We start from the raw sequence: 18,787 nt of genomic DNA on the forward strand, positions 1-18,787 counted from the left end.
AGGGACTTGCTAGGTTGCTCAGGCTGGGCTCAAACTTGCCATCCTGCTGCCTCAGCCACCCCCCAGAGTGCTGGGATTACAGGTGTGTGACACCATGCTCCGCTCAGAGGGACAGATTTTTTTTTGGGGGGTACTGGGGTTCAAACTCAGGCCCTTGTGCTTGCGAGGCAGGCAGTGGCACCACTGAGCTAAATCCCCAGCTCTGTTCATTTTTTTGAGACATAGTTCAGGCCAGCCTTGAAGAGATATAGACTTTTAGGAATAGTGTGATGATATTCATTTTTAATTGTGAATAATGAACAGAACACACACAGACACACACACACACACGCTGGGTGTGGTGGTGCATGTGTAATCCCAGGACTTGGAAAGCTGACACAGGAGGATTATGAGCAAGTTTGAATCCATCCCAGACTACAAAGCAATTCTGTCTCAACACAACAAAACAAACTGAATTCTTGTGATGTTAATGTTATTTGTAGCCACAATGCAGAGAGCATGGCCAAATATTTTAATACTTTCCTCAAGAGACTCATCAGAACTGAAATTTCCAGAGGAAAAGTGGATGAGAGTAGAAATTATAGTTCTAAATTTTCCATTCTAATAGTAACTGAAGATACTTATTTTGCCATATGTATTAGGAGAAAGGCTTAGTCTTTTTCAGGAAAGAAAATGGGGAAAAAAAGGAAAATGGAAGATTATGAGTTTACAATTGTTATTTGAAAAAAGAAAATAAGAAAAAGATGAAAGGATATTTTAAGTTTGAGGGATATTAAAATCCTTTTTGAAATAATTTATTCTTTAAAGAGCAAAATGACAGGTCATTCTTTGGTAGAACAATTGATAGAATAACTTAGTCACTCTTCAAGAGAGTCAATGAGTTGATAAAGATGAGATTTACTGGGCTGTTAAAACTGTGTTTATGATACTTCACTTGATAAAGATTTAAAAATAACTATATCTGAAGATGGAAAAATCAAAAGATTTAGCTGGCCAGTCTGGGCACATGCGCAGTGAAGAGACTGTGCCAGTGTCCTTTGACAAAGGCTAAAGGGTTGAATGACGGACCGATCAGCTTGCTGGTCTTTTAAGTTGTGATACTGTGCTCTAGTTCTACACAATCGTAGTGCTTCCCATTAATCGTCCTCAGTCACTCGGGCTTCTCAAGGTCACGTTCTCAATGACCTCAAGCGCTCCTTCCTCAGGCCTGCGCGCACCTGGGGGTTGGCGGCCATGATGGTGTAGTTGCCGTCGTCGTCGCCGGTGGTGCAGTCAATGTGCAGAGAACAGGTCCCGTCTCCTTCTCGCCTCATTTTGCAGTGCTCATTTCTCTTAGAAATCTGCTTCCCATCTTTGAACCAGTAAACCTGAAGTGAAAGATAATTCAGGAGAATATACTCTGTTCTGTTCATTTTCAGAGGGTAAAGAACTAGACTGTGGGTGAGGAAAGGGCAGATAGCAATCTCTCCACCAGGCCACTTATCCATTCCAAATGCTTGGAGGGGCCGAAGATTTGGCTCAGTGGTCCTGCTGCCTGCCGTGAGAGCACAAGGGCCTCAGTTCGATTGCCGGCGCACACACACACACACACACACACACACACACACACACACACGTGCACATCAGAAAGGGCCGGGGATTTAGCTCATTGTTTCGGCCACCTGCCTCGCAAGCGCAAGGACCTGAGTTCGATCGCCGGTACCAAAAACAAAACAAAACAAAAAAACCCCAAAATGCTCGGAAAGCAGTTATAAAACATATCCGAATAATGGCATAATATGCCCTGCCTTTGTACCTATAACAATACTTAAGTAGAAATTCAATATTATTAGGATTAAGATAAAGCTTTCGACTATTTTTATTGTACCTTAGAATTCATTTAAAAGATACTCAAAGGACCAGCTGTGTTTACAGAGGCAAAACTATGAAAACCAAGAGCTTGGATCTTTTCCTATATTACCCTCCTAACAAGCTCAAGTCTTTTGCCGTTGCAAATCTCAGCACCTGAAATAGCTCACCTTATGTGAAATGATACTATGTTTATTATACCAAGTTGAATAAAGCTAGGATTCATTTGTTAAAAGTTTTTCTTCTAATTCAAATTTAAATGTCTATATTTTTTCATGGTAAGTTCTGCATGTAGCAAGGAGATTTCTCAAAGACAGGGAGATAATGTGCTGGGTACAGCTTATTTTTCCTGGTGTCTCACTATCCCTGACAACGCCACGCTAGTGTTTGTGAAAGTAGAGTGGAGAGATCCCTGGCTACTGCCACACTAGGTGCAAATCCTTCTCTCAGCAGACTGCCAAAAAATCTGGTGACTCATAAGATTTTTCAGCAGCCAGTGATAATGATACAACATTTTTGGCACTTACCAATGCAATGGTAATGCTACAAATATAGCTTACTTTGTACAACAACAGGCACCCTGTGGCTATCCAATCAGTTTTAAATAGAATGAAAAATATCAGTTTGATGAGTTTGAAGCTAGGAGAATTGATAGTCCAAGATGTAGTGTCATGATGAAAAAATTAATTTTAAACTTTTATGAAAACTCTAACTTAGATGTAATTTATGCTTGGCCTATTTAATGATCCTATTTCTGATCTCTCTTTTCAGTCAGATCCTCTGGATTTTGCTAATTTTGGGAATTGGTTTTCACTCATTCCCTCTATGGACATTTCACTAGAGAATGATAAGATTTTCTTAAAAGCACTCTCTAAGGTTCTGTGTGCTCCTGGTTGGTCAATTGGCTGACCACCCATCCCTACCTTTGGAACAGGTATCCCAACAATTTTGCAGGTGAATGTGACTGGTGAGCCTTCTGTAACCCGGAAGTGCTTGAGCCTTTTGTCAAAGATGGGAGCGATACACTTGCCGGTGGGAATCTCATCATGTTGGATTTCATCATCTGATTCATCAACAGGCGTGCGTTCCAAGCGGAACTCTATTTCATTCATCAGCCTCTGTTCGAAGCTTGAAATTTTGTATTCCTGTCAAAATGACAAATATATTTGAATCTCTATTTCTCTGGTGAGAAAGAGCATATCCATCAGTATTACTGAGGTTGCAACTTTTGAAGATTCAGATGTTAGATTCATACCATGAAATACCAATAAATCAAGTACAGTCCATTTCTAATTCCTTGCCACAAAATACTAAAGGAATTCCAGTGTTTCTAGTATAATCTCAGACTACCTAGTTAATCGTGATTCCTCACCTTGAGTAGGGAGTCCTGGTAGAGTTCTGTGGGGAATAGAATGAAGATGGAATCTAATTTCTATAATTACTGTTAATGGTCATTTAAAATGCAGAGCTGCTTATAAGATTTTGTTGTTTCATTTTTTTGAGACAAGTTCTCATTATGTAGTTCATGTAGATTTTGAGCTCATTATGTGCTCACTCATTATGGCCTTGAAGTTGGGTGATCCTCCTGCCTCAGCCTCCCAAGTGCTGTGGTTATAGGTGTGCACAACCACACTTGGCTACTATAGATTTATTTGACAAAGCTCTTCTGTACTTCATTCTGGTCCATGCCTGCATCCGGACTCTACAACACAGCCCTATCTGTGTGGTTGAGGAAATCCTGTCTTGAACAATTGTGAGCTCGCTCTGTCCCACCCCTGGTTTTTTGAGACAGGGTCTCACACTATACTTTGGGCTGGCCTTGAACTCACTGTGGAGCCCGGGCTGGCCTCGATCTTGCAGCTATCTTGTCTCATTCTCCCGAGTGCTGGGATTACAGTCATTCACCAACATGCCTGGTGAATAATCTCTAAACCCCAGTTCTGTCTGCATTACATTTCTTTGTGCCTTTCACAACAGAACCATTTGAAATAACTCTGTTGTTGCAGGACCATTTTCCCACCACCTATTCTCTTCCTAGCCACCCCAGTTAGGCTTGTTTCTCACTGCTCCCCTGAAATTGCTACTGGCAAGGTATCCAAATTTACAGAATTGGATCATCACGTGTGTGTTCTTACTTGACCTCTCAGAAGCACTTGTCAGAGACGAATGCTTTTCCTTCCTGAAACACTTTCTTCTGTTTGTCCCCATGACATACTGTATTGGTTTCCTGCTCTTTCACAAGCAGCATCTTATCAGTCTCCTCTGCTGACTCCTATACCTCTGCCCTCGGGGGTCTCATTCAGTTTTACAGCTTCAGACACCTCCCATATGCTGAGAACTCCCATCCTCGGCTCTCCAAACCTGGTCTCCCCAGCTGCAGAGATGCACACCCAACCATCTGCTCCACACCACGGAGCCCAGTAGGACCTCAGACTCAGAAAGGTCCAAACAGGGCAATCCTCACCTGACCTGCCTCATCTCAGAAAATGGTACCACTATTCATTTGCTTGGTTAAGTGGTTAAAACAGCGTTTCCTGTACTATGGTAAAAACCAGGCCTCAAACCATTTCTAATTAGTGCTTTTGTGAAATAAAATAAAACGAATTACTACAAAATGAAATTTAAAAGCCATGCAAAATTATATTTATAAACATACTATTATTTCCCTATCAAAATGCTATAAAATTCCTTAATGGTTACTGCCCTGTTCTATAATTGTCTCAAGGTGACAGCTTGCACTTTGGTATTGGTTCTTGGGACGTACTTTGAGTGCACTAAGTTAAGCCCTAAATCTAAAACTTACCCTGGATTCCTCTCATGCCACCTCCCTGCCATATCCTAACTGTCCAACTTGAACATCAACTCCCAGGGCAGCCTCCTCAGCCCCTTTATCAGCAGCCCCTCATTCTAATTCTCCACACCACTGGCCACTAGCTAGCGTTTTTCTTATGTGTTGATTGGTTGACAGGCTCTGTCAGAGTGTGAGCTTCCCAGGGGCACAGGTCTTGGCTGTCTCACCTCCCTGGAACGGCTCTGGCCCACGGCAGGTGCTCAGGAAGCATCTGAGGAACGAGTGAATGAACACATGGGCGCTCACGGAGGTCTTCACTCATTCCTACTCTACCACGTCTTTGAGGAGTACGGAGCAATGTGTTTGAGGGGAGGGCGAGACCTGTGGTGAAACGTGTGACTCTAGATGTCTGTAATGTGGTCGTTTAGGTGGGCTTCAGGGACAGGCCCTCCCAGAAGCTTCTGATATGGAATTTGAAAGCTCATGGCTGACATGTGCCTACCTTCAGTGTTGGCAGAGTTTAGGGATCTGTGTTTGGAAACTGTGAAATCGTATTTCTCCTGTCCTCTAGTTGTGTGAAATCCGTAATCACCTAGATTTGAGCAGAATTGGGGTTTAGACAAGTGTTTCTTGGTTTTAGTTGCTTGGAATTAATTTCAAATCTGCCTCCGCTTGGACACATCTCAGACTGGGTAGACAAAGTAAGACCTTAGCTCTAACAGGGTGGAAAAAAATTCATCAGTAAAACGTATCAACTCTTTTTTTTTTTTTTTGAAGTGACCTGGAACTCACCATGTAGCCCAGGCTGGTCTCGAACTCAACAGCGATCCTCCTGCTTCAGCCTCCGGAGTGCTGGGATTACAGGCGTGTGCCACCATGCCCGGCCGTATCAACTTTTAATCAGATCATTCAAACCAGTTAAAGTAAGAGACTGTTCACCTCTACTAATGCCACTGCATTCTGAAGCTTCACTTAGTTTAAATATATAAGTCAGGTGTGGTGGCGCACGCCTGTAATCCCAGCACTCGGGAAGCTGAGGCAGGAGGATTGCTGTGAGTTTGAGACCAGCCTGGGCTACATAGTGAGTTCCAGGTCAGTCTCAACTACATAGTGAGATCGTGTCTCAAAAAAACCAAAACAAATATATAAATTACCTTCTCGTTATAGGATTGTTTTGGGAAAAGTTAACAATTATAGCTTCCAAGTAGTCACTCATTAGATGAAACTATATGATATTGCTGTTTTTGTAGGTCAATAGTGATGGAAAATCAGCCATTTCATATAATTCAATTTGATACCTTAGAATGATGATACTTTCCTTGAATTAATTAAATGGTCTCACAAATTTGAAATATTTCTTGGTTTGATTGTTTAAAAATACCTGGAATATATTGCACCCATGCATCTAAATTGGTATTTATTTCTTTTAACAAATTGAGGTTTTTGAAGTGAAACCAATAAGTCATTTTATTCCTTTATCACATGAAGTAGGCACTAAACTATAGCTTTATTATTTTCAAATTATATTAAAAAAGAATAATTCTATATTTCTTGCTACACACATATACCAGAGTTCAGGAACCTCCAAACTTTTTGTGAGGATAATCACTCTCCGTTTCTCTGAAGCTTTATGATTACTGCTGGAGAAGAGGTCAGGGCAGGGTGCCTGTGCTTTTGGAGAAGAGTGCCTAGAGGTGTTGACTGAGCCTAGATCTTGGAGAAAAGATGCTAGAGATGTTGACTGAGCCTAGATCTTGGAGAAAAGATGCTAGAGGGGTTGGCTGAGCCTAGATCTTGGAGGGTATAGAGATGGAAGAGTGTGTAGGTGGTGGTCACCTTGTTGGTTCAGCAGGAATATTTGCTACAGATAAATTAGAAAGAACTCATTTTCTTCAGTGCTTAACTAAAGAGTTCATGCATTTAATATTTTAGAAACAAGATTAAAGTGAATAGAAATCATGTCAACTTACATCTGTCTACCACTTGTAAATGGTTAGCAGAAATAGGGAAGCTGGGTGATTTCAGGAGTTTATTTTCCCTTCACCAAAGCCTTCCCTCTCTCCTGCCTTTACATTAACCATCTTCCACCTCCCACACCCAGTCACCACTTCTCAGGACATTCCCAGGACGTGAGCGAAGCTGGCCAGGGCTCGAGGGGAACCTCCAAGGCTCTGTCTCCCAGCCTGTCTCCTCTCTGGCACTATGGCTACAGATGTCTCCCCCAGATGAGCCCTGTTCTTTCTACAGCCTGTCCCTATCTGGTTTCTCTGTCCTCTGTTTCCTCCTCTCTCTAGGCTCCTGTGCCCACTCCCTGAAGAAATGCCCCGAGCCTCCAGTGTTGAATCTAGTTTCCTTATTCTGGACTATAGCTAAATCGTATCTGAGTCCTTCATGTATCCAATCCTGTTCTCTATGAACAACCCTTGTTTTTCAGGGACTGGGAAGAAAAACAGATACAGGAGTGGGACATAAGTCTCTTTTATCCTCAGATTGCCTCTTTGCAGTAATTCCTGAAAAATGTTACAAAGGCTTTGCTAGCTGCTGATCGGAATATTGCATGTGTGGATCCAAATTATGAGGAAGAAAAGAAGAAATCAGGGGACAAAAGAAGCAGGAAGATGATGACCTGAGGCTTCGAAGATAAAATATGGGGGCAACCAAGGAACGAGCCTCAAATAGAGAAATAGTGAAATAAAAGCCCCAAATAGAGAAGTATTTCTTGGGTTTTTGAAAGAGAAGAAGTCTTAGCCTTCACAGGCTCCTTGTTTCATGGACGTCCTCGAATTCCCAATCCTTTCTGTACCACCTTGCATCCCTGTACCAATGGAGTCCTTACTCCAAGATAAAGAACCTATTCTATAGCTTCTACACTCCCTGGTGAGGGCTGGTGAGTTCCTGGCTAGTTACCCTGACAGAGTTATTACAGGGGGAGATGGATTCCTGAGCTTCTACATGGAAATTGTGAACTATTTTTTCGAAGAAAATTATTGTACGTGATGGTACGTTCTGATTGTACCTATACCTCAGGAATACAATGGGTGACACTCATATAGTGTCTGCCTGGAAATGCAAATACCACGTTTTCTCTGTATGCCAAACAACTAACTTTAAGAACTTGATTTTGAGTGTGTGTGGGGGGTCTGATTTTTTTAAAGAGTAGGGTGTTGGGTCTGATTTTATAGAATTTACAAGTGCTTCAATTGATTTAGCCAATGGAAGGACAGAAGCAATACAACAAAAATATATACATTTTGCTTTAGCATAAACTTATTTATAACTTGGTCATATATTTATTATCTTAACAAATACTTCAAATTGGAAGGGGATGAAAACCAGGTACTCAGTGAACTAGCTATTCACTTATTTATTTTGGTTTTTGAGATAGGGTCTCGTTCTGTAAGCTCAGGCTGATCTCTAACGTGAAGTGATCCTCCTGCCTCAGCCTCCCAAGTGCTGGGATTACAGACAAAAGCCACAATATGTAGCTTTAATTAACTATTTAAAATATACTGTTCTGGGCTTCAGATGCAGCTCGGGGCAGAACGCTTGCCTAATGTCTACAAAGCCCTGGGTTTGATTCCTAGCACTGGAAAAATGTATGTGTACTATTAATAATTAGGTAGCAAGGATCCGATCAGAACTAGATCGTAATCAGAAAGTTCTGCTGAGCCGCCGGGCTGGGCTAGGTCTCAGCAAGCACTTGAGTTTTGAGATACACCATCCTCCAGAAGCGCCAAAGCAGGTCCTTAGGGAGGGGGGAGATGGTGTCATCCTTTCCACCTCTGTCACAGACGCGAAGAGTGACGGAGAAGGTGCAGCGACAGGACTTCGGAGAAAGCCAGGGCTCCACCCATAGCCAGCTTTCGCCTCAAGTCTAGGATGCTGCAGCTGGTGAAAGAGCTCTGCAGCTGCCAGCACACAGCGGGCTGGGGTCTCAGTCAAGTCTGAGAAGCGTGAAGAGAGAGGCGCGCGCTGGCCTTTTTTTGCTGGATAAAAGGGTACAGGGAGCAGCAGCGCGCCTAAAATGTGCGCAGCGATAGACGGGGCCGTGTGTGCTGCACATGCTCTGCCCTAGACAAGACCAGGCCAGGGTGAGCAGGCTCAGGTCCCTCCAGGGTCTGGAGAGGAGCGGGGCAGAGGTTAGTGAAGTGGGGGAAGATGAAAGGAAAAAGAAACTGTAACAGGAGCATGGCTGTAATCTGGGCTACTTGTGAGGCTGAGGCAGGAGGACATTGTCTCAAAATTGAAGACAGAGAGAGAGAGAGAGAGAGAGTGTGAGAGAGAGAGAGAGGGAGGGAGGGAGAGAGAGAGAGCGCGCGCAAGAGAGAGAATACAAACTCACTCTATCACTGATCCACACTCCCACCCCTTTATTTTATTTTAGTGCCGGGCATCAAAACTCAGGTCCTTCAGCATGGAAGGTGAGCGCCAGAACCACTGAGCTAAATCCCCAGCCCCTAGCCCTTTATTTTTTTGAGACAAGGTCTCATTGAGTTGCTCTGGCGGGACTCCAATGTGTGATCCTCCTCCCTCAGCCCTGCTGAATGCTAGGATCACAGGTGTGTGTCACTGTGCCTGGTTGATCTTATTTTGAATGAGCATTGAATATTGGTTACCATAGGACTGGAAGTAATGAATTACTGGGCCAAACTGTATTTTGCAGCAAAGTAACCCTTGAACTTTAAAGGAATCAAAATGGCCCAAGGGGGTTGAGATTGCCTTGGCTTTGGGATTGCCAAGATCAGGCGAGGAATTAGCCCCCGTGGATAAATATAAAGGGATCATGGGAGACAAAAATAAAATTGCTTTTTTTTGGGAGATGTAATTATTAAAGGTCGTAGTTATATAGACATAATGTATGAATTGCAGAGGTGCAATAAAATAAGAGTATAGAATTTAAAAAGTTCCCATAGAAGCGTTACTAGTCATCTGAGAGCCGAGCCTTCTGAACAAGGATGGGGTTTGGCTGTGGAGGAGGCGGTGGCCATCACTGACTGGCTGGGCCGAGGTGTCCAGTCCACGCTGGCGCATGCCATGCCCCAAGCAGGGATTGATTTTTTTTTTTTTGCAGTGCTTTGCTTTATCTCAAGGACAACCAACCCCAGAACACATCAATCCAAACTGTCATTTTATGTCAGGACCAATGTGACTCAGATTTCGTAAGGAACTTGGCAAACACAAGCAGTATGTTCAAGTTAAACTTGAAGGTACTTTCTGCACTCTTCTGCACACTCTGCCATCAGTGGATGAGTGTTTTAAACTTCCATTACTTGGTTTGTGGTTTGTGTTGCTTTCTCTGCCTTCCTGTTCACCAGATCCTCTGTGACTAAAATCAGGGGTTTCTGTCTCAGGGTCTTATAGGTGCTCTCTGTGTGCCAAGGAAGGAATATTTTTTTTTGGCTGTAAATCTAGCCAGCATGGAGATCAAATTAAAGAGAAATGGCCCACCCTTTCCAGGCTCATGAACTGCGTTATTTATTTATTTTTGACATAGAGTATCACTATATAGATAGAGTTCAGGCTGGCCTCAAACTCATGGTGGTCCTCCTGCCTCAGCCTCCTGAGTGCTGGGATTATAGGTGTGCATACCTGGCAAAAGTGTTTATCTTTTTAATCAGCTGATTAAAATGGATTGCTATCATAGTGAATTATATATATTTTTAATCACTATGCAGCCAGGGGAGAGATTTTCCATTGATATGCAATAAATTCAGACTTTTTAATGTGGTTAAAAGTTAAATTATTGCTGGGTGTGGTGGTGCATGCCTATAATCCCAGCACTCAGAAGACTGAGGGAGCAGGATCAGCACAAGTTTGAGGCTAGCCAAGACTATAATAGTGAGTTCAAGGCCAGCGTGAACTACAATAGCAAGACCCTGTCTCAAACAAACAAACAAAAATAAAACAAAGCAAAAATCCAAACCAAAAAAACCAAAAAACCCCAAAACCAACCAAAAAAGTTAAATTATTCCTCTTGAAACTAATATAAATCTCATAATTGTGTGTTAATTCAGCAAATATTCACTGAGCATTTGTTCTGTACCAAACACACCAGCGATGCAGCAAGGACCGAGACACCCTTCATCTCTTCCCAGGGAGCACAGGATGGGGCCTGCAGACTGGGCCTGAGGCAGAGGACACAGGGACACTTCAAGATCCTGCAGCCAGTGTTCTACAGTGCTGGCTACAGGAGGCCAATATGTCATTCTTATCAGAAAAGCAATGGAGCCATAACTACGTGCTCCCAGAAGAAGACTAAAGAAAAGAGGCCAAAATAAACCTCTCTTTAAAAAGTAGATTCATGGGGGCTGGGGATTTAGCTCAGTGGTTTGGTTCCAAACTAGCCACTTGAGAAGCACATAGCTAATGGTAATCATTGTTATTATCAAAAGTTGCTTTATAAACCCCAAAAAAAAAAAAAAAAAAAAAAAAAAAAAGTAGATTCATGGTACGAGATGAAAGAGGAAGAATTTAAATAGAGGAAAATGACCGGGCAGTTTAGAGAAGGAGATTAGAGGAACAGAAGGCAGAGCAAGACTCAGGTGCTTATTTTTGGCCCCGCCTGTTATACCAGGCAGTCCCTGGCAAACCCACTTAGTTTTAAAGAAGCATTTGTAAAATCCCTGGGGTAGGAGGAGCCGAATAAAGAACGAGATGGTTTCCAGAGAAACGAGGTCGAGGAGGAAAGTTGGAGATGACATCGGATGAGGGGTGGAGGTGCTGAGAAGATTTCAAAATTAACAGTCAACCAGAAGTCGAGAAATATTTACTGATGGTGCAGAACAACATGCTGTCATGAGCAAGGTAAAATCACTGGCCACGAAGGCTCCACTCTATGTTGTGATCCTGGGTTTCTTCAACCTCTCATATATATATTTGTTTGTTTTCCTGGTACCAGGATCAAACTCAGAGCCTTGCGCTTGTGAAGCAGGAGGCAGCGCCACTGAGCTAAATCCCTGGCCCACTTAAACCACTTAAATTTCATCGCTGTCCAATCAAGATCTATTAATGATAAATGGTACCTGAATAAGAAGCAACCAAGCCTAAAATGTACAAATCAGGGCGCTTTTCTCTGGGGTTGTCTCAACACAATTCACTGCCAGTTTAGGAAGCTGAAATCTTTAGTAAAGTTCTAAGAAGCAACAGCAAATGTTAATTGCTAGTTGGAAATGGTATCACAGCGAGTTAGGGTACAGACACTGAAATATTACAAGAGAAATATAAAGTAGTGGCTATATCAAAGAAAGCCCGTTTTTCTTTTTCTTGTTTTAGTGTTTTGAGATAGAGTCTTGCTATATAGTCCAGGCTGGTCTTGAACTCATGGTGAGCCTCCTGTTTCAGCCTCCTGAGTGCCAGGATTACAGGTATGTGCCACCATGCCCGGCCAACCCATTTTTCTAAAAGCATAATTTGTAAGTCAGAATTCTGAGGAGGAAATTGTTTATAGTCAGCAATATTCACCATTCAAGGTCTTCTGATTTATTGTCATGCTTAGCACAATGTGGTAATGCAGATCACACAGATGTCCTAAAATAGTCACTAAAATAGAACAAGAGAAGCCAGTTTTCTGGACCTAAAAGTTTTCAAAGCAAAATAAAGCAAAAACAGATGCATCCTTTTCAGAAGCAATAGTTTATAGACTAATACAGTTTATATAAACTATATAATATAGTTTATGAGAGAAAAGAGACTATTTTGATTCTTGTGTCCTCAGACTACAGGTAAAAAAAAAGTCTATGGATACAGAAGGATGTCTTTATGATTGTCCTCCAACTGTCCACTGGTCTGGTGCTTTCCTAGGCTAGCACCCTTACCAATGGGTGATACTGCATCTTAGACACTTTGTGACATCTTCACTATCATTTTTGAAGGCAGCAATGGACAAAATGATATCATAATGTGGTTATTGTTCCATCTCCTACAACTTCTTCAGAATCAACACCTGCCAACCTAACGCAGGCATTCTATCCCAGATGACCCCTTAGTTTCCTGAGTTTCATTTATGCAGCTTGATTTTCAGCATGCACGGCAAAGAATGAAGTCTAAGATCAGTTGTGTAGTGAACTACCTGAACTGTAACAATTCTCAGAACAAAAATTCTAAGACGTCTGAGGCACAGCATACCCCAGTGCTGGCCATGGCATGCCTGCTGCAGTGGGCACGCAGAGCCCTCTCGGTTGGCATGCAAGCCCAGTCACCCCAGCATCACCCTGGCAGCCAAGTGTTCAGGTTTAGTTGCAGCACTGGCACTTTGCAATAAGTAAGTGGGTTTTGGATTGCAGTTTGGGCACTCAGTCTCTAAAAGGTTCACCATCACTGGCGTAGTCAGATGCTTCTAGAAACTTGCCCAGTTCCTGCTTCTGGCTCCAAAGATACTCATGATGGAGGGTTGAGGGAATTCTTACTGCACTCAACTCATGGAAGTTCACATTAATGAGTACTCATGGCTCAGGTAATTAAGAGAAAAATCCTCCCCATGAGTTGGACAGAGGACTAACCTGGATTTACCTACAGAGTAACCACAAGAGTAAAATCAAGCAGCTCCTGTATAGAGCCGGTATCCTTTCTACAGGAGTCTAATGCTACCTCTCTGCTTTGTAAAAGACAGGCTAAACACAGCCCTTATTTCAATGCCACTTTTAAGGACTAACAACCACAAACGTGGTGACAGTGTCATAGGAAAGTAAATCTGTGCTGCACAGAGTGACTTTTATGGAGCTTGAAGGTAATTGTTACACAGCTGAAAAAGGCTGTGAGCTTCAGGAAAATGTGTAGTCCTGGAGAGCAGAGCTTTGGTTCTAGTCCCAGCACAAACCGCTGCATGACTGGGCCTCATTTCCTCTCTAGGAGAACCAGAAGCGGGTGATGCTACTTGGGCCTCTCAGAAACAGATGTAATTTGGGGAAATAGTAATATGAAGAGTACTTGGAAGCTTAAATATTCTGCTTCAGTTCAGCAATTTAAAACCAAAATCTGAAGACCTTAAGTGGCACATTTTCAAGAGTTCACTTAGGACTGGCCCAGTGTACAACATAATAGTAAAGCATTGTACAGCCACAGTTCCAATAGGAGAGGAAACATCGTGGAAAATAGATGTGCTCAGGGGAACCTGGAGTTTTTTTTTTTTTTTTTTTTGTACCAGAGATTGAACTTGGGACCTTTTGCTTTTGAGGCAGGTGGTGGAACCGCTGAGCTAAATCCCCACATTTAAAACTGATCACTTGATCTAGAGACTGAGACAGGGGAATGGTGAGTTCAAGCTGGCCTGGACCCCACACTGAGACCTTGTCTCCAAACAAAACAAATGAACCCCATTTGATTATCAAAAGCATAAAAAAATGGTGCCAGTTAGCCAATGCTCAGTCTATCTTTTGTTTGCACAATGTTCACTCTTCAGCGTCAAAACTTGTCAGGAAGCAAGGAGCTGTGTAGGGTGGAGCGCAGGATGTTGCCCAATGACCATTCACACGATTCAGTCTAATAAAGGATCTAGAGGAATGGGCGATCAGACTTCCAGGTGCACCTGAGGCCGAAGGAATCAAAAGAAAGACAGCTTGGAACCTCAGTGTTCCTTTGTTTTATTTATCTCAAGGCTCAGATAGGGAATTATCACAAAGACTTAACGGTGTTGGCCTAAACTGAGCTGCAGATTGCTGCAACGGGCAACAGATTCCTCTTTCTCCTTGTATACTGCTATCTATCATACTAGTTTCTACAATTTCAGTTACTTGTGGTCAATCAGGATCCAAAATTACTAAGTAGAAAATTTCAGAAGTAAACAATTCATAAGTTTTAAATAACTTTTATTTAGCATACCATTATAATCATCTCATTTTGTTATTAGTTATTGTTAATCTTTTGGTGTGCTTGCTTTTCAAATCAAACTTTAAAAATCTATCACACCATCTGAGTCCGACAATCTTACCTGCTGGTTTGATCTGACGTCACTGAAACTCATTTTCTTCCCCAAGTCTAGAATCACTGCATTCTTAGTTTCACGAATGTAATCATCACTCAGTGGTTGAGAAGACTTGGAGTTTTTCTTCATCAGTCCCTGGGAAGGCCTGTAAAATATGCTTATATCAACAAACTCATGAAAAACTGCAGTCAGCATACAAAGGCCCAGAGATGGGAGTGGTTGAAATGACAACCAGACACAAGCTGTCATTAGGCATGTAGGGCATTGAGCACAGTACAGAGGGGTCTTTTCTATTTTAATATAAACTATATTAGAATAAATATAAATATCTTTTAAATTATTAAAAATTATTCATAGTAATCATGGGCTTTGGTCTGGAGTATTTAATATCCATCTTGTGTCTAAAAGATATGATTATCTAGGAATTTACTGTTACAGAACGAGCTATTCTATGCATATTAATAGAATACTCTCAACTGGCCTCTTCCTTTTTGGATTTGTTTTGAGATAGGGTCTCACTATGTAGTAGTTCAGGCTTGCCTTGAACTCCCTATGTAGCCCAAGCTGGCCTGGAACTCACAGGGATCCTCCTGCCTCAGCCTCCCGAGTGCTGAGATTACAAGTATGCACCATCACGCCCGGCTTCGAATGGCATCTCTTACACCAAGACCCCTCAAATGACACTTACACAGATGGTGCGCTCTTTGGCAGCCCCATGGCATTAGTGGGAGGGATGGCAGGAAGAGAAGGCAGGACAGAGCTGAGGAAAGCCACAGGGTTCTGAATCCGGCCGGTGGGAGAGACAGGAGTTGGGGGCACATAGTGGGGCTGAAACTGGTTTCCGCTGGGGATGGAGAACGTGAGTGGTGGCGGAGCTGGCTCTGCTGGGGCTGGAGGGGGTGTCTCGTTGTGGATGGAGAGCCCGCCTGGAGATTTGGTTTGCATGGAGGGGGTAGAAAGTAAGAGGCTTTCCTTGCTCACTGTCCTCTGCATCGTCTGAGGCGCGCTGCTCAAGGTGAACACTGGAGAGCCGGAGGGGGACATGGTGGCCGCGATGGTGCCCGAGGAGGGGAAGAAATGCTTGGGCCTGGCCAGGTTGAGCGTCTGCGAAGCAGGAGCCTTCAGCTGGGCCGCTGCGGGGGGAGCCGCGGAGTTGGCCAGGTTCGTCGTGTTGAAAGGAAACTCCTTGGGCGACGCAGGGGCCTGGTTCTGCAGCTGCTGCTGCTCCAGCAAGACTTGGTTGTGAAGCTGTTGTAATTGAGTGAAATCGCTGCACACAGAACAGGGTGGGGAGAGAAGAGGGCCGTGTTACCCCAGCCTCGGCTCTGCGGTGCACCGGCTTGGTGCTGGCTACAAAGAACACACTGAAACTGCAAGAAAGCCAGTGCGACTCGCTGTCGAGCTGTTGGGCTTTCCGTCCTGCTGAGGGCGCCACGCGTATCGTAAGCTTTGTGTTGTGAACCCGGAGTTGTGCAACGTGCAATGTTTATGAGTTAGAAAAATGTTCCTCTTGCTGGCAGTGCTTGACCTTCTGATGACCAGGGCGCCATGTGGCAGCTTGGGGACTGAAGCACGGAGCTGCACACAAGTGTGGGTTATTATGAGGCTGGATTCACTAAGAAAGCACACACTGTCGGGCACTGTGCCTGGCCTGGAACCCAGGACCTCGCACACGCTAGGCAACCCTTCCACCACTGAGCTACACTTTGAGTCCTCTCCTCATCAACGAGGCTGGATGCCCCTCGTCCTCCAGAGCCCATCCACAAAGCTCTGTAGGTAGGGTGACCGCCTGTCCTGTTCACTGAAGACGCTGGTTTCATGCTTGAAAGTCTGAGTTGCTTGTGGGACATGGGGGGTGATCTGTCTGGGTGCTTGGGATTGAACCCAGGGCCTTGTACATGCTCAGCTCACACACTCTATCATTGAGCCACACCCTCCAGCCCTTTGATTTTTCCTAACTTTAGAAAAAATCAGTATCTGGCTATGTAGTTCACGCTAGCTTTGGGCTTACTAAATAGCCCAGGCTAGCCCTGAGCTTGTGGTGATCCTCTTGCCTCGGCCTCCCAAGTGCTGGAATTACAGGTGTGAACACCATGCCTGGCCTGATTTTTCTTAATTCTTCGAGTTTACAATCTTTTTTCTTTATTTCATTCACATGCCCAATGTAAAAAAGGAAATTCCACAAATAAAGGTCAATTTCCACTTCTATAACTGCTGTGGAATGCTGCATGCTGAATAAGCCTTTGTTCATCTTATGAAAAAAAACTCTTGTTGAATTCAGCTAAGAATTCAGGCATATTGGCCACTTGGCACAGCACCTCCCCGTTTTATTTTGTTTTATTTTTTATTTTTTGTGGTGCTAGGGGTTCAAACTCAGGGCCTCACAAATGCTAGGCAAGCACTCTATCACTGAGCTTTTTCCCATTTTAGAAACAACGATTTAAGCTGTGAGAATAAAGTAGCACAATTAAAATGTAACTAAACCTTTCCTTTCTTCATAATTGAAAGATGAAACAGTCAAAAGAAGCAATAGTTTTGTTGGATGTTCCACAGAAAAAAATAGAGACAATAAACATTGTTTCTGTTGGTGTCGACTTTCTCCATGGTATGCAAGTAAAAATCTTTGTTTTTAACAGATCTCATATTTGACAAGTCACATTCTGATTTTTTTTTCTTTTGGAGACAAAGTCTCACTGCTCAGGCTGTCCGTGAACTTACTATATAGCCCAGGCTGGCCTCAAACTCTTTGTGATCCTCCTGCCTCAGCCTCCCACATGCTGGGATTACAGGCGTGTGCCACCAAGCCGGGCTTGGCAGATCATATTCTGTGATTGATATAAAGAGTGTTATATGGCTTTTAGTGTACGTTGTAGTCTGAGTAAATTTTAATCTGATGACCCTGGGGAAATATTTTACTGTGGCTATGGGATTTGCAAAGATGTGCATGAAAAAGTAATGTTAGAAAGAAAGGATGATACACAGGGCCCAGGAAATCATTCAGTATTGAATTGTTCCTATTTTCCTTTACTTCCCATTGAATTCAAGCTGCTTCTGTTTTCTCCTGTGAGTTAAGATCTTTAAATAGCACGCTAACCTCAGTATTCAGTGTAATGTTTTAGATTATAGAGAACTGCCAACCTTAAAATGATGTATAACTGTAGTGTTAAATTATTTTGATTGGAATTCTGGGGCAATTTATTTGACAATAAAGTCTTTTGTTTGAACAGGTTTTTTTTTTTTCATTAAAAAAAAACCTTCCTTTTTATGTTGTTTCAGGAGAAATTCAAAACAGATGTTTAGATTTTATTACTCATTATGTCAAGGCAAGGTGTTGATTTTGCTCTTCAGGGAACTTTTATTGAGTCTTCTTTGTGTGTTTTGCTAGGTAGGAGGTGCAGATCCTCCTGAGACAGTATGAGCTACTGAGGCCCGCCAGCCCGGTGAGGTACAGGTTCCTACAGTGCTGATCTCTAACAGCCACTGGCTACTTTTGAATAGCGTGGGGAACTTAGCTACCATTTTCTAGTAAAGGTACAAAGTACAATGAAAGGAGGAGCGAAGGGAAGATTAATTACAAGGCATATGAGATTTAAACTCCTGAGTAAGCCCTATCATTCAAACTAATAGCTTGTCATAAGTTGCTATAAACTCAGTTGCTCATTTTTTATTGTTCCGAGGATTTCTGAAATCAGGTTCTTTCCATAGATTCAGCAACTCTCTTTCCTTAATCCCTTTTTGCCAAAATTTAGTTTAAGCATATGGACTCTGCAGACTTAGGTCCTAATCCTGGTTCAATTACTCTTATTTTTTTGATACAGGGTCTCTATGTAGCTCAGACTGACCTCACACTTGAGGTGATCCTCCTGCCTCAGCCTTCTGAATGCTGGGATTACAGGCATGCACCACCTGCCTGGCTCAGCCACTTATTATTTGTATGATTTGGGGTTGTTTTTAGACTTTTCTGACCCAGATTTCTTTATAAGTAAAATATAACATCTATAGTGCTGTTATGAGAATTGATAAATCACTTAAAGCATATAAGTGATTGAGAAATGGTGGCTATTACATTTTTGTAGCTTCTGAACCACAAAAGTCCAATTTCAAGATTTGTTAAGAATGATTAGTTTCAGGGCCGGGGATTTAGCTCAGAGGTTCTGCCACCTGCCTTGCAAGTGCAAGGACCCGAGTTCAATCCCCGGTACCAAAAAAAAAAAAAAAAAAAAAAAAAA

At 42.8% G+C, this 18,787-nt stretch overlaps 1 protein-coding gene across 1 annotated transcript in view; it reads right to left on the reverse strand.

The window, feature by feature from the left end:
• Window positions 1-18,787, reverse strand: part of Mypn (myopalladin) — an 85,717-nt gene that overhangs the window by 11,980 nt on the left and 54,950 nt on the right. The window contains exons 11-14 of the mRNA XM_010605626.3: window positions 15,247-15,828; window positions 14,565-14,703; window positions 2,772-2,993; window positions 1,218-1,367 (exon numbers count right to left, since the gene is read on the reverse strand). Coding sequence (XP_010603928.1) covers window positions 1,218-1,367; window positions 2,772-2,993; window positions 14,565-14,703; window positions 15,247-15,828 — 1,093 coding nt within the window. The remainder of the gene's footprint in view (window positions 1-1,217; window positions 1,368-2,771; window positions 2,994-14,564; window positions 14,704-15,246; window positions 15,829-18,787) is intronic.

The sequence above is a fragment of the Fukomys damarensis genome, unplaced genomic scaffold (assembly GCF_012274545.1).
Source record: "Fukomys damarensis isolate Sample0158 unplaced genomic scaffold, DMR_v1.0_HiC HiC_scaffold_20, whole genome shotgun sequence".
Taxonomy (NCBI): Eukaryota; Metazoa; Chordata; class Mammalia; order Rodentia; family Bathyergidae; genus Fukomys; species Fukomys damarensis.